The sequence below is a fragment of the Balaenoptera physalus genome, assembly GCF_965194825.1.
Source record: "Balaenoptera physalus genome assembly, chromosome: 3".
NCBI lineage: Eukaryota > Metazoa > Chordata > Mammalia > Artiodactyla > Balaenopteridae > Balaenoptera > Balaenoptera physalus.
In genome coordinates this window covers 118,212,141-118,228,665 of record NC_138890.1, presented here as the reverse complement: position 1 = coordinate 118,228,665, position 16,525 = coordinate 118,212,141, and the positions used below count along the sequence as shown (strand labels likewise).

Sequence of the window (16,525 nt, the reverse complement as noted above, 5' to 3'; positions counted from 1 at the left end):
GTAATAGATTGCATTTATTGAACTTGTACCATGTGCCAAGACACTCTTCCATGCTCTTTATGTACTCTGTTTCATTCAATAGCTTTCTTTTCTCTTCTCTTCATGATTTTACTTAATGCTCTTACTGACTTCCTTATATGTTACTAGATCAAAATGGTCACACAGCCACCCCCAGCTGCAGGGGAAGCTAGAAAACTGTGTATTTAGCTTTTTCAGCCTGTATAGTAGAGGCCACAAAAAAGGAACACTTGAGAATGGGTATGTCTGCTACATAAACCCTTTTCTTACTGCCCTACTTTGGTTATTTCTTTCATTTCTGTTTCTTCTTTCTTATCACTCCAACTCTTTTTCTGTAAAGAAACAAAATTTCCTTAAAGATTCTTCACTGTTATATTTGATATATTTATATATGTTGAAATTTCATGAAAGGATAAATTACAGATTAAATTTTCAATTTTGATTCAAATAGGCTAACAGTTATCAAATTTTAGCCTTATAAAAGCAGTTCTGCAGAGGAAATGTTTACAGTACGCCTTAGGACAATCACTTGTACAGTAGTATTCAGCATAAACATCATATGCCAAAGAAGTATAATCTTTTATTGTACATTTCCTTTGTTAATATTTTAAGACGTTAATATTATGAGTCAGGTGGGAGCTGTTGTTTATTTTACCTAAACTGAAGCTTTTAGTTACAGTAAGTTGTTTTCCAAATTTATAAAACAGTAGAATCATTTGATATATAAACAGTTGGAATGCTTTATTCATTTAGTAAATATTTATTAAGTACCTGTTATGTACTTGTGGGTATTGAAAAATGAAAGAGTTAGTAGGGAATGATGTTTGAGAACAGACTGCCTGTGTTCATGAAAATAAAAGCCTTAATAAACAATAATCAAATATACATACATAGGTGTGGGGATGTGTGGGTGAGTGTGTGGCGAGATGGATGGATGGACAGACAGAGACAAATTGACACCTACTAAAAGTAAGATTAGTGTTGGGAATTCCCTGGCAGTCCAGTGGTTAGCACTTGGTTCTTTCACTGCCATGGGGCCAGGTTCGATCCCTGGTTGGGGAATTAAGATCCCACAAGTCACTTGGCCAAAAAAAAAAAAAAAAAGATTAATGTTATGATTAGTGGTATTTCAATATTGTGTTGTCTAAAGTATGTTAACTTTTTAAAAATTAAGGTCGACAGATTTGCAATGGAATTGGAACACAGCCGGGATCTGAACAATACCATAGTACACATTGACATGGATGCTTTCTATGCAGCTGTAGAAATGAGAGACAATCCAGAACTGAAGGATAAACCCATTGCTGTAGGATCAGTGAGTATGTTGGTAAGTAGATAAAGATCAAAGACAAATAGGAAGTTCATGACATATTCATATTCAAGTAATCCTTACTGGTTCACGAAGGGGAAAGACTATTGAGTTCTACCAGTTCTATCAGAGTATTTCTATGTGTTCAATTACTGAATCTTTTCAACATCACTTGATGTACAAATTTTTATTTCCATTTGACAGATAAGAAAACAAACTCAGAGAGGTGTTTAGTAATGTCCCCAAAGTTACAAACCTGGTAAATGGTAGAGTGGCATTGTATCTTTCTGTTGCAAATTATATTTTTCTTAAGTAACTGTTCTAGTTAAAGAGAATTGAAAAAATAGAAAAGGAAATGTTATTCTGAAGCAGAGGTTTGCAAACAATGGCCTACAGGCCAAATCCAGCCTGCTGCCTTATTTTGAAAATAAAATTTTATTGAACACAACATTGTAAATCAACTGTACTCCAATAAAAATTTTAAAAGTTTTATTGGAATACTGTCACACCCATTCATTTATTATTGTTTCATTAAAAGAGTAGAGTTTAGTAATTGCAACAGAGGCCATATGATCTGCAAAGCCTAAAGTATTTGAACCTTTACAGAAAAAGTTTGCCAACACCAGTTTTGGAGTAACATGTTTCATTAATGTAAGTACTGTAATTAAGTGGTTTTTTCCATGACTTGAAACCTTTGCATTTCTGTGGCTATGTTGCTTTTCCTTATTGCCACCCTCACCACAGAAGGTAAAGGTGACCAGGATAGCTGTGTGTAGCTAAAAATGTGTTGGGAATTAGAAACAGCAACTGTAGTATATGGGTTTTGGTATTAAAAAAAATACAAAAGACATAAGGAAGCTTCTTTCCTGTTCTACTCCTTTCAGTGCCTTAGGTAACTATTAACCTGATTCCCGAGTTATTTTATTATAAAACTGTAATCTGTTTGTTCATTATCTCTGCTCCCACAAGTATGCAGGCAACTAACAATCCTGGTTCCAAAGTAGTGTTTGTAGGAAAGGATACTCTCCTCTCCTACAAATCATCAACTAATATTTGAAAAAAATATATTTAATTTTATTAAGAATGTGTATCACCATATATTTATGTGAAATTATGTATATGAACCCCTTCAGTACTTAGTGGACACCCATTTATGCTCATGATTCTGTAATTTGAGCAGAGGACAATGGGGATGGTTCATCTCTACTCCACTTGGGGTTGGCTGGGCCTATTTAGCTGGGGCTGAAGGATCCAAAATGGCTTCACTAACGTGCTTCCAGCTATGAGCTTTCCACTCCACGTGGTGCATCATCATTTTGTAATCTAACACAAGGTCTTACATAGTTGCTGGATCCCACAAAAGCAAAGGCAGAAGCTGCAGACTCTTTTTTTTTTTTTTTTATAGCAGGTTCTTATTAGTTATCTATTTTATACATATTAGTGTATATATGTCAATCCCAATCTCCCAATTCATCCCACCACCCATCCCCACTTTCCCCCCTTTGTGTCCATACGTTTGTTCTCTACATCTCTGTCTCTATTTCTGCCTTGCAGACCGGTTCATCTGTACCATTTTTCTAGATTCCACATATATACGTTAATATACGATATTTGTTTTTCTCTTTCTGACTTACTTCACTCTGTATGACAGTCTCTAAGTCCATCCACGTCTCTACAAATGACCCAATTTCGTTCCTTTTTATGGCTGAGTAATATTCCATTGTATATATGTGCCACATCTTCTTTATCCATTTGTCTGTTGATGGGCATTTAGGTTGCTTCCATGACCTGGCTATTTTAAATAGTGCTGCAGTGAACATTGGGGTGTATGTATCTTTCTGAATTATGGTTTTTGCTGGGTTTTTATTATGTTTTTTTAGTTTTTTAAGTAACCTCCATACTGTTCTCCATAGTGGCTGTATCAGTTTACATTCCCACCAACAGTGCAAGAGGGTTCCCTTTTTTCCACACCCTCTCCAGCATTTGTTCTTTGTAGATTTTCTGATAATGCCCATTCTGACCGTGTGAGGTGCTACCTCATTGTCGTTTTGATTTGCATTTCTCTAATAATTAGTGATGTTGAGCAGCCTTTCATGTGCCTCTTGGCCACCTGTATATCTTCTGTGGAGAAACGTCTCTGTAGGTCTTCTGACCATTTTTGGATTGGGTTGTTTGTTTTTTTAATATTGAGTTGCATGAGCTGGTTATATATTTTGGAGATTAATCCTTTCTCCGTTGATTTGTTTGCAAATATTTTCTCCCATTCTGAGGGTTGTCTTTTCATCTTGTTTATGGTTTCCTTTGCTGTGCAAAAGCTTTTAAGTTTCATTAGGTCCCATTTGTTTATTTTTGTTTTTATTTCCATTACTCTAGGAGGTAGGTCAAAAAAGATCTTGCTGTGATTTGTATCAAAGAGTGTTCTTCCTATGTTTTACTCTAAGACCTTTATAGTGTCCGGTCTTACATTTACATCTTTAATCCATTTTGAGTTTATTTTTGTGGATGATGTTAGGGGTGTTCTAATTTCATTCTTCTACATGTAGCTGTCCAGTTTTCCCAGCACCACTTACTGAAGAGGCTGTCTTTTCTCCATTGTATATCCTTGCCTCCTTTGTCATAGATCAGTTGACCATAGGTGCATGGATTTATCTCTGGGCTTTTTATCCTGTTCCATTGATCTGTATTTCTGTTTTTGTGCCAGTACCGTATTTTCTTGATTACTGTAGCTTTGTAGTACAGTCTGAAGTCAGGGAATCTGATTCCTCCAGCTCCGTTTTTTTCCCTCAAGATTGCTTTGGCTATTCGGGATCTTTTGTGTCTCCATACAAATTTTAAGATTTTTGTTCTAGTTCTGTAAAAAATGCCATTGGTAATTTGATAGGGATAGCATTGAATCTATAGGTTGCTTTGGGTAGTATAGTCATTTTCACAATATTGATTCTTCCAATCCACAGACATGCTATATCTCTCCATCTGTTTGTGTCATCTTTGATTTCTTTGATCAGTGACTTATAGTTTTCTGAGTACAGGTCTTTTACCTCCTTAGGTCGGTTTATTCCTAGGTATTTTATCCTTTTTGTTGCAATGGTGAATGGGATTGTTTCCTTAATTTCTCTTTCTGATCTTTCATTGTTAGTGTATAGGAATGCAAAAGATTTCTGTGCATTAATTTTGTATCCTGCAACTTTACCAGATTCATTGATTAGCTCTAGTAGTTTTCTGGTGGCATCTTTAGGATTCTCTATGTATAGTATCATGTCATCTGCAAACAGTGACCTTTGTACTTCTTCTTTTACAATTTGTTTTCTTTCTTTCTTTCTTTTTCTTCTCTGATTGCCTTGGCTAAGACTTCAAAAACTATGTTGAATAAGAGGGGCGAGAGTGGACATCCTTGTCCTGTTCCTGATCTTAGAGGAAATGGTTTCAGTTTTTCACCACTGAGAATGATGTTTGCTGTGGTTTGTCGTATATGGCCTTTATTATGATGAGGTAGGTTCCCTCTATGCCCACTTTCTGGAGAGTTTTTATCCTAAATGGGTGTTGAATTTTGTCAAAAGCTTTTTCTGCATCTATTGAGATGATCATATGGTTTTTATTCTTCAATTTGTTAATATGGTGTTATCGCATTGATTGATTTGCATATATTGAAGAATCCTTGCATCCCTGGTGTAAATCCCACTTGATCATAGTGTATGATCCTTTTAATGTGTTGTTGGATTCTGTTTGCTAGTATTTTGTTGAGGATTTTTGCATCTATATTCATCAGTGCTATTGGCCTATAATTTTCCTTTTTTGTAGTATCTTTGTCTGGTTTTGGTATCAGGGTGATGGTGGCCTTGTAGAATGAGTTTGGGAGTGTTCCTTCCTCTGCACTTTTTTGAAAGAGTTTGAGAAAGATGGATGTTAGCTCTTTTCTGTGTTTGATAGAATTCACCTGTGAAGCCATCTGGTCCTGGACTTTTGTTTGTTGGAAGATTTTTCATCACAGTTTCAATTTCATTACGTGTGATTGGTCTGCTCACAGTTTCTATTTCTTCCTGATTCAGTCTTGGAAGGTTATATACCTTTCTAAGAATTTGTCAATTTCTTCCAGCTTGTCCATTTTATTGGCATAGAGTTGCTTGTAGTAGTCTCTTATGATGCTTTGTATTTCTGCGGAGTCTGTTGTAACTTCTCCTCTTTCATTTCTAATATTACTGATTTGAGTCCTCTCCCTCTTTTTCTTGATGAGTCTGGCTAATGGTTTATCAATTTTGTTTATCTTGTCAAAGAACCAGCTTTTAGTTTTATTGATCTTTGCTATTGTTTTCTTTGTTTCTATTTCATTTATTTCTGCTCTGATCTTTAAGATTTCTTTCCTTCTTCTAACTTTGGGTTTTGTTTGTTCTTTATCTAGTTGCTTTAGGTGTAAGCTTAGGTTGTTTATTTGAGATTTTTCTTGTTTCTTGAGGTAGGATTGTATTACTATAAACTTCCCTCTTAGAACTGCTTTTGCTGCATCCACTAGGTTTTGGATTGTTGTGTTTTCGTTGTCATTTGTCTCTAGGTATTTTTTGATTTCCTCTTTGATTTCTTCAGTGATCTCTTGGTTATTTAGTAACGTATTGTTTAACTTCCACGTGTTTGTGTTTTTTACGTTTTCTTCCCTGTAATTGATTTCTAATCTCATAGTGTTGTGTTTGGAAAAGATGCTTGATATGATTTCAGTTTTCTTAAATTTACCAAGGCTTGATTTGTGACCCAAGATGTGATCTATCCTGGAGAATGTTCTGCTTGCACCTGAGAAGAAAGTGTATTCTGCCACGTTCAGGTGGAATGTCCTATAAATATCAATTAAATCTATCTGGTCTATTGTGTCATTTAAAGCTTTTGTTTCCTTATTAATTTTCTGTCTGGATGATCTGTCCATTGGTATAATGAGGTGTTAAAGTCCCCCACTATTATTGTGTTACTGTCAATTTTCTCTTTTATAGCTGTTAGCATTTGCCTTATGTATTGAAGTGCTCTTATGTTGGGTGCATATATATGTATAATTGTTATGTCTTCTTCTTGGATTGATCCCTTGATCATTATGTAGTGTCCTTCCTTGTTTCTTATAACGTTCTTTATTTTAAAGCCTATTTTATCTGATAAGAGTATTGCTACTCTAGTTTTCATTTGATTTGCATTTGCATGGAATATCTTTTTCATCCCCTTACTTTCAGTCTGTATGTGTCCCTAGGTCTGAAGTGAGTCTGTTGTAGACAGCATATACATGTGTCTTGTTTTGGTATCCATTCAGCGAACCTGAGTTTTTGGTTGGAGCATTTAATCCATTCACATTTAAGGTAATTATTGATAAGTATGTTCCTATTACCATTTTCTAAATTGTTTTGTGTTTGTTTCTGTAGGTCTTTTTCTTCTCTTGTGTTTCCCACTTAGAGAATTTCCTTTAGCATTTGTTGTAGAGCTGGTTTGCTGGTGCTGAATTTCTTAGCTTTTGCTTGTCTGTAAAGCTTTTAATTACTCTGTCGAATCTGAATGAGATCCTTGCCGGGTAGAGTAATCTTTGTTGTAGTTTCTTCCCTTTCATCACTTTAAATATATCTTGCCACTCCCTTCTGGCTTGTAGAGTTTCTGCTGAGAAATCAGCTGTTAACCTTATGGGAGTTCCCTTCTATGTTATTTGGCATTTTTCTCTTGTTGCTTTTAATAATTTTTCTTTGTCTTTAATTTTTGTCAATTTGATTACTATGTGTCTTGACATATTTCTCCTTGGGTTTATCCTGCCTGGGACTCTGTGCATTTCCTGGATTTGGGTGGCTATTTCATTTCCCATGTTAGGGAAGTTTTCAACTATGATCTCTTCACATATTTTCTTGGGTTCTTTCTTTCTCTCTTCTCCTTCTGGGACCCCTGTAATACGAATGTTTTTGCGTTTAATGTTGTCCCAGAGGTCTCTTAGGCTGTCTTCATTTCTTTTCATTCTTTTTTCTTTATTCTGTTCCATGGCAGTGAATTCCACCATTCTGTCTTCCAGGTCATTTATCTGTTCTTCTGCCTCAGTTATTCTGCTATTGATTCCTTCTAGTGTATTTTTCATTTCAGTTATTGTATTGTTCATCTCTGTTTGTTCTTTAATTCTTCTAGGTGTTTTTTAATTCTTCTAGGTCTTTGTTGAACATTTCTTGCATCCTCTCGATCTTTGCCTCCATTCTTTTTCTGAGGTCCTGGATCATCTTCACTATCATTATTCTGAATTCGTTTTCTGAAGGTTGCCTATCTCCACTTCATTTAGTTGTTTTTCTGGGGTTTTATCTTGTTCCTTCATCTGGTACATAGTCCTCTGCCTTTTCATTTTGTCTATCTTTCTGTGAATGTGGTTTTCTTTCCACAGGCTGCAGGATTGTAGTTCTCTTTGTTTCTGCTGCCTGCCCTCTGGTGGATGAGGCTATCTAAGAGGCTTGTGCAAGCTTCCTGATGGGAGGGACTGGTGGTGGGTAGAGCTGGGTGTTGCTCTGGTGCGCAGAGCTCAGTAAAACTTTAACCTGCTTTTCTGCTGATGGGTGGGGCTGAGTTCCCTCCCTGTTGGTTGTTTGGCCTGAGGCGACCCAGGACTGGAGCCTAGAGGCTCTTTGGTGGGGCTAATGGCAGACTCCGGGAGGGCTCACGCCAAGGAGTACTTCCCAGAACTTCTGCTGCCAGTGTCCTTGTCCTCCTGGTGAGCCACAGCCACCCCCCACCTCTGCAGGAGACCCTCCAACACTAGCAGGTAGGTCTGGTTCAGTCTCCTATGGGGTCACTGCTCCTTTCCCCTGCGTCCTGATGCGCACAGTACTTCATGTGTACCCTCCAAGAGTGGAGTCTCTGTTTCCCCTGGTCCTGTAGAAGTCCTGCAGTCAAATCCCATTAGCCTTCGAAGTCTGGTTCTCTAAGAATTCCTCCTCCCGTTGCCGGACCCCCTGGTTGGGAAGCCTGATGTGGGGCTCAGAAGCTTCACTCCAGTGGGTGGACTTCTGTGGTATAAGTGTTCTCCAGTCTGTGAGTCACCCACCCAGCAGTTATGGGATTTGATTTTATTGTGATTGCGCCCCTCCTACTGTCTCATTGCAGCTTCTCCTTTGTCTTTGGATGTGGGGTGCCTTTTTTGGTGAGTTCCAGTGTCTTCCCGTTGGTGGTTGTTCAGCAGTTAGTTGTGATTCCGGTGCTCTTGCAAGAGGGAGTGAGCGCACATCCTTTTACTCCACCATCTTGAACCAATCTCTCCAGAAGCTGCAGACTTTTTAATGCCTAGGTTTCAGGACTCTCATAATGTCACTCCCTCACATTCTTTTGGTCAAAGCAAGTCACAACCAAGTCTCTTGGTATGAGGAACCAGAACCCACCTTTTGACAGGAGGAACTGTAAAAGGTTGTGGCTGTGATTTATAATCCCCCACAAACCTAAAAGTTAAAGGAAGTCATATCTAAAATTGTGTTTCTATCTACTGTAGATCTAGCTTTTATATCAATTCCGTTAGATTTATTTATATTTAAAGCATTGGTTTGTCCTTCAAGTGCTGTCTGCACTTTCTAGTCCAGAATATTGACCAAGGATTAGCATAGTTTTGAATACTATCAAGATTTCTTAAACACCATTTGAAAACCATTAATGGCAAATTTATATTATCATTCTGAAATAATGCTTTCATTTAGTAGATTTTGTTTGCTTTCTTTGAATTTTCACTTGAGATTCCAAAGATTCCATTTGTGATTAATTTTTTCTAAATGGTACTATGGCCTGCCACATTAACCTAGATTGTTGTCAGGTATCTTCATCAACAGGATTTAATAAGTAATGTTCTCCTTTTTACTCTCGATGCCAAAATCTTGGCTCCCTGTCCACAAATGCTGAATGAAAAATACAGAGACAGAGTTTAGAGGAAGTAGAAAAGAGTAGCTTTATTCCTTTTCCCAGGCAAAGGGGTAACACAGCAGGGTAGCACCTCAAGAGCTGTGCCCCTTCCCTGGGTAATAGGAGAAGTTTGTATAGCCTGGGGCTCGTGGTCTAGGGTAGGTGATAAGGCTCAAAGTAATGAAGGTCTTGCATTTCTTTTCTTCTGCAAATTCATGGCCAAAGCTGGCATCAGGAGGCTCAGCCACTGGGACTGGTGACAGTGATTATCAGCCCGTGACCTTCTTTCTGAAATGAAGAGTGCTACAAGGGAGTATAGGGGGAGAAGAAATGCCAGGTGCAAAGGGTAATTTGTATGGAGTCAGAGAGTAATCAGCTTTGTGAAGGACAAGTCTAGCTGCGAGTGTTTGTTAGTAGTAACAGCTAAAGAATAACCAAGATTGCTTAACTCTTTCAGGCCTGTTTATGTTGTTTTCCCAGCCTATTCACTGTTTCCTTATTTTCCTTGTTTATCAGAAAACAAAAGTCTCATTTCTATTTTTGCTGCAACACTCTCATAATTGTTTAGTACCATCTCCTAGTCAAAATGTTTTCACCAAAAAAGATATTCAAGCATTAAGAAATAAAGCTTAATTTTTAAAGTTCTTTTATGCTTTAATCACTTCATGTTTGAGACTTAATTTAACTGACCATATATTAGAACTTTGTTTTGTTTTTTTTCTAGATCAAAAATTTCCAAAATCCCAAATAGAGCAAATTCCAAATCCATACTATTGTACTATACCATTACTTTGTATACTATTACTTTTTGTAACTTCTATACTATTTATACTATATTGCTTTATAACTCTTACTTGACTACTACTATATTATTACTTTAATGTAACATCACCCACTATCATCTAAACTTTTATATATACTATATTACAGGTATGCATTAAAACCAATGAAGTTTAGTTACTGGAAATGTAAGAACCTTTTTATTAGCACAGTCTTGCTTATTACCTCATGTCACATTATAAATATGGTACAGCAGTGGGAGAGGGTCATGGTGTTATACCATAACAGGATAAAGTCAAAGCTTGATTTGAGACAGTGGCCTATAAAAGAAATGTCTTTGAATTGAAAATGCACATCAGTAATGTTTCTTTTGAAAGCATCGATCAATATGTCCATTTAGGTTTGAATATTTTTCCGCATGTGGTCCATTTTCTTTCAGTCTACTTCAAATTACCACGCAAGGAGATTTGGTGTTCGTGCAGCCATGCCAGGATTCATTGCAAAAAGACTCTGCCCACAACTTATTATAGTGCCCCCAAACTTTGACAAATACCGAGCTGTGAGTAGAGAGGTAAGTCTGATGTCTCACCCCTACTTATAGCCTTCTGCTGATTTCCTATCATCTACAGAGTCAAGTCCAAATACTGTAGCACATCAGAATTTAGCCTTACCTTATCCCTTTAAGTCTCCCTTCTACCATTTCCTCAGCTTATATGTCAAATACTGAGCTGCATATGTGTCCAGAATACACTCTTCTATTTCCCAGTTCTTTGCTTTTCCATGTGTTTTTCTGTCTGCATAGAAAACTCTTATCTCCCCAGAAAACTCTGAATTGCCTTAATTATAACCTAAATTAACTTTAGCTATTTTTCTGTTAATGTGCAATGTACATTTTCTTCTAGAATCACCTTATATTTATAATCTACAGAATTAATTCCAAGTCATTAATTCCAAGCTCTTTTCTGAATAAATTTTTATCAATGTTTTTAAACAGTAACAAAATTAACTTATTTTGATTAGCTGCTCTCCTTGCCCCATAATCTAGGGAAGGTGCTTATGAGCATTTAATATCCAGAAGGCTGTAATCAAAGAAAAAGGGGAATAATCTATTGCTTTGAAAAGGTCCTCTGAAAAATAAAGATTTGATTATTCACTAAAATTGCCTAAACTGCCATGTATGAAAAACTGCCCTTTTCTCTAATTGTGGTAACAACTGGACTATCATGCCACTGCTAAAACTTCAGTCATAAATTGAAATTTTAGTATATGACATCAAACATTTTTAGACTACTGTGGCAAAATGCAGTGTGTTAAAGACTACTGTCTGAATTGAAACATTTAAAAACTCTGGCCTCCCACTTATTGCCATTTAGTCTCGTAAATTGTCTTTAGATTCACTCTTCTTATTTGTATTCCACCTCATTTCCCCTAGAAGTGAAACCTCCCCCAAATCAAAATGATACTCCACCCCCAGTTTTTTTAAAGTTTTAAAAAATTCTTTCAAAAACAGCCTGTGGAAGCAAGTGCTTTTGTGCCTACATCTGCAGAGGTGGTGGGGAAGGGAAAGCACGTTCACACAGGTTACTGCTTATCTGTTTTACTGTATTCTTAAGTAGAGATAAAATGCCAACCATAAATATTATAAGCTTTTAGTAAGTTTGAAAATCCTTCAAAGACTTCGTAAGAATTTTTTTACGTTCTACTTTAACTCAGTAAAACTTCTGACAGTATGACAATGAGAATTAAATTGTTTTTAGTTCTCTTTAGTTATTTACATAAGATGGAGAAACCTTTCTTCAAATTCAGTCAGGGTCTAACTAGTTATTTGCAGATGACAAATGGACTCTTATCTGTAAATAAACTACAGTGCAAATTCACTGATTATAAATGCATTAATATTTATGGCTTGGTTTAAACGTTTAAGAAGAAGCCATTTTTGTTTTATCCAAAAAGAATGGAATAGCTTTAACTGCTCTCCAAGCCTAAGTGCTTGATTTTTACTGGAGTCTGTCTATTTTTGTTCTTAAAGCAATATCCTATGTAAAGGAAGTTCGTGAGTATTCCTTGTCTCCAGAGAGTACTTCTCATTCAGAATAATCTTAGTTGGCTGCCAACTACAGACCTTCCAGAGTTTCATTTTCACTAGAAAGATTCCATTTGAGCACATTGTAGAATTGGTTTCTTCTACAAGAACAAAACTAATTAAGGTACTCTCTAAGTAAAGCTTGGCCAAGTTTTATGTCACCATTTTCTAAAATTACGTTTGACTCAGCTGTTCATAATTATATTAAGCTAAAATGCTTTCTTTTTATAAAACATCAAAAAAAAGTTTTCTCATGATACGGCAGACAGCTTTTAAACACTAGGTGAAACATAATATAATTCAGCAAGTGTGTTTTTCTAATATACATATTATTTTGGCAACCAGTTCCTCTAATTTCAGCTAATACTTCAGTGGTTAAAAAAAATTCATACTTTCATATAATAAAACTCTCTTATATAAAAGGCATTTCTGGAATCGTGCAGAGATTCTGATCTCTTTACATATTTCTTTTATCCCAAGATGCAACTCCAGACTTCTCCCCATCATTTAATATAGACACAGACTTACACTACAGATTTTGTCATCTTTTCCATTCTAAATCCTGATTTTTGTTTTCTGAATGGATACATGCATTAATGTGTGTACTGAGTGGAGTTTGATGGACATATTATAATTAATTGGAGTAGAACTACTTTCTAAAGCAACATAATACCTTCATGTAAGATTATTCCTTTTTAAAATGAACAAAAACGGGCCTTTCTCACCTTCTGAGATGACCCACGCTCTGTCTGTGGAGCGTGTCTCTCTCTAAACAAGTCCACTTCGGGACTTCCCTGGTGGCGCAGTGGTTAAGAATCTGCCTGCCAGTGCAGGGGACACGGGTTCAATCCCTGGTCTGGGAAGATCCCACATGCTGCGGAGCAACTAAGCCCATGAGCCACAACTACTGAGTCTGTGCTCTAGAGCCCACGAGCCACAACTACTGAGCCCGTGCACCACAAGTACTGAAGCCTGCAAGCCTAGAGCCTGTGCTCCGCAACAAGAGAAGCCACCGCAATGAGAAGCCTGCACACCACAACGAAGAGTAGCCCCCGCTCGCCACAACTGGAGAAAGCCCGCACGCAGCCAGGAAGACCCAACGCAGCCCAAAAATAAATAAATAAATAAATAAAATTTAAAAATAACTAACTAAATAAATAAATCCACTTCTTACCTAAAAAAAAGAAAGAACAAAAATGATCGTAAAAGGTAAGGGAGAGCAGTATCCTATTGTTTCCACTTCTGCTTTTGACTTGCCACATAAAATTATGTTGCTTAACCATTTTTTCTGGGCCTATCAGAATGATGTTGTTGTTTATTTGAATCACTTATTGTATATAGATATAGGTGGCTAAATAGAGATTGTATCAAATGAAGCTATTTCATGGTCTTCTGCCTTTGTGATCTATTTTAATACAAAAGAGAATTTGGACAAACTTACCCTAGCAGTAAATTATTTATTCTCTAAATCCATGAGCTATTGATTATAGAATTCTTACTATAGTTGCAAAGTAAGAATATTAATGTTTCTTATCAGCTGTATGTGGCACGTTTTGCTTTGGCAGCAAAATTAAACCATTTTGTTCCTTTCGAAGGTTAAGGACATACTTGCTGATTATGATCCCAATTTTATGGCCCTGAGTCTTGATGAAGCCTACGTGAATATAACAAAGCATTTAGAGGAAAGACAAAATTGGCCTGAGGACAAAAGGAAGTATTTCATCAAAACAGGGAACTCTCTAGAAAATGGTAAGCAATTTATTAGAATGCTCAGACTAAAAACAAACAAACAAACAAACAAACAAAAAATCCTTTGAATTAACCAGTTAACTCATTAGGATGCATAGGTGTGGGACTAAATATAGCTTTATTATGAAAAAGTATTAAAAATGAAAAATCAGGGAATTGCCTGGTGGTCCAGTGGTTAGGACTCCACGCTTTCCACTGCAGGGGGCACGGGTTTGATCCCTGGTCGGGGAACTAAGATCCCACAAGCTGCACGGCACAACCAAGTGGGTTTTCTGAGATAAATGTGTGGAATGCCACTTTTAAACCAAATGAGATTGTTAAATCTCTAGACTTTAAGAGTGTGCAGAGTCCCTAAACAAAGTAATTTCATAGCAGTTTTTTCCGTAAGATATAACTAACCAGGGGTTGGATTGCCTTGAATCTGAGGAGGTTCTTTGTTTATGGTGGCCTTTTTATGTAGCTGTTAATAGAAAGTAGATTCTTTTTTATTTAGCCTCGAACATATCAAAACACTGGATGGAGTTTTTTTTTCTTTATTTCCCAAATTTTCTATAATCTGTTTATACAGTGATTACTGTTCTTAACCTTGCGGAAATTAATGACTCCCCAACTCCCTTCTTGGCCTTAGATCTTATTTTGATTCTTTTTATATATAATGAAACAAGTTTTATGACCCCAAGGTTTTTTTCAAATGAGCCCCTTATTACCTACCCAAAACAATGCCAAAAATCGTGCAGATAATACACGTACTGCTTTCAGTCCTCTGTCAGAGGTGTGATTACTTCAAATGCCAGCACTGCCCTGGACCCCTGAGCAAAGTTCACCTGGATGAAAAGGTAGAAATAGAGGGTTTGCTCAAAACCCATAGCCACGTTTCATGTGTACAACTCATTAACTGCTTCGGGGGGACAGGCTGTGGTGGGGAAGCTCTTTGTAACTTTCTCTGAAGCAAAAATGGTGGATCCTCAATGCCATAAAATTCTAACTTTACCATTGTTTGGGGCTCACATCTTTGGAGCAAATTTAGTATGGACATCAAATCATAATTTTATTACCTTACTTAGAGCTCTAATGGGGTAGGTCTCTCTCTTTAAGAGAAACATTAAACAATAAACAAACATAATTTCTGGACACAGAGGCTTGGAGCAAAAGGTTTTTTGCTCTTAGTATAACTTTATTGTTTGAGGAAGTGACACACAAAGTCTAATGTCACTTTGCTTAAAATCTTACTTTGTTAGTTCCTTACTTTTCACAGGAGAAAGGAGGGGAGCCATTAAATAGTTATGTCAAAGCATCCCCTGAGGGTCTCCTATAATAATTACTTTCACAATATGTTATAAAAAAATTATATTGGGACTAAGGTAAATATTTTCATTCTCTACTAATGTTCTTTTCATTTACTATATGTCCACACTCATTATGAGGATGTGAATTTTTAATATCTGTTGCTTTTAACATATTTATTTATGTACTTTCCTCTTCATGTATTTCATATTCTTAAGCAATTTAAATAGTTTAACTTTTTTTTTTCATATATAAGTGCCTGTGGGCTGGACTTTCAGGCATGTCTGATTTCACATTATGCCCAGAGAAGCTGTCAGCAGTGAGTTGGAGTCATGGCAGGTGGTTGATATATCTTCCTCTAAAGTCCAAGGGATTTTTCTGCTGTTTGCCCCTTTTCTAAAAGGTGCAGTCTGTAAAGAAATAAAATAATAATTATTATTATTTTATGTTTATTCTCTCATAAATCTAGATGGTGCCAGGCAATGTAAAAAACTAAAATACTGTACTGTATACTTTTTAGCACTTGCCATCCAGATGGGATCTTAATCCTACTGTTTCAAATTATAAGAAACCTTACTTTTATATGCTGATCACCTCAGTTATGAGGCTTATAAAGATATTTCTTTCAGAAAGCAAATAAAAAACCACTTCAGCAGTTGGTTGCATAGCCAGGCCTCACAGAGAAGTAGACAGATTGAAACGATAACTACACCATTCAGCAGCGGCTCTAAACAATGAACCTGAAAACAGCATGCTTTGCTTTCTACTATAGTGTCCTACTATCAGTGACTCACCTGAGGGTAGTGTGATAGAAGCATGAGGTACAAAACATGGCATAAGGAACTGCAGAAGGAGGTTGTGAACGTGCCTTACGTGGCCTGCAGGTTTTCCGTAGCTCTTTACCTTGACTTTCACACATCTAGTTGGGAAAAAGAGGGTCCAGGTAAATACCATTTCAGCTGTGCCTTAGTGTTAATCCCCCTGAATTGCTCTGCATTTTAAAACCAGATAATGGAAAATGAGAGGAACTAAAGTACATAAATAACAGCTAGTGTAAGTTTGAAAATAAGGCTTGTTTTGTATATGGCCTGGGAATTCAGATTTGGAAAATATCTGTCTGTAACTTAATTCATATTACATACTTAAAAATTTGAAACTAATTAGGTATCTGTCATTTTATTTATATTATCTTTATAAAATCTTTCGAAAAGGCCAACTTCATTTTTTAAGTATATGTGCCTTGAAACTAGAAATTTAATTTTTGCATCTGTATTTACCTTAATTTGGAAAACATTTATATGTAATAAAATTATGAAATGGATGAGAAAGCTCTGTTGTTAATCTTAGTTTTTATAAATTTTACACTTCAACTGATTTCTCTTCCATTAAGCCTGGAAAGTAAAGTCTTCAATAGATTTGTTCATAAGGAC

General features: G+C 36.4%; 1 protein-coding gene across 3 annotated transcripts in view; it reads left to right on the top strand.

The window, feature by feature from the left end:
* POLK (DNA polymerase kappa) overlaps nt 1–16,525 on the top strand; it is a 78,612-nt gene that overhangs the window by 42,088 nt on the left and 19,999 nt on the right. For all 3 annotated transcript variants that reach the window (XM_082457132.1, XM_082457131.1, XM_082457130.1), the window contains 3 exons: nt 1,193–1,345; nt 10,419–10,550; nt 13,658–13,811. In XM_082457132.1, coding sequence (XP_082313258.1) covers nt 1,193–1,345; nt 10,419–10,550; nt 13,658–13,811 — 439 coding nt within the window. The remainder of the gene's footprint in view (nt 1–1,192; nt 1,346–10,418; nt 10,551–13,657; nt 13,812–16,525) is intronic.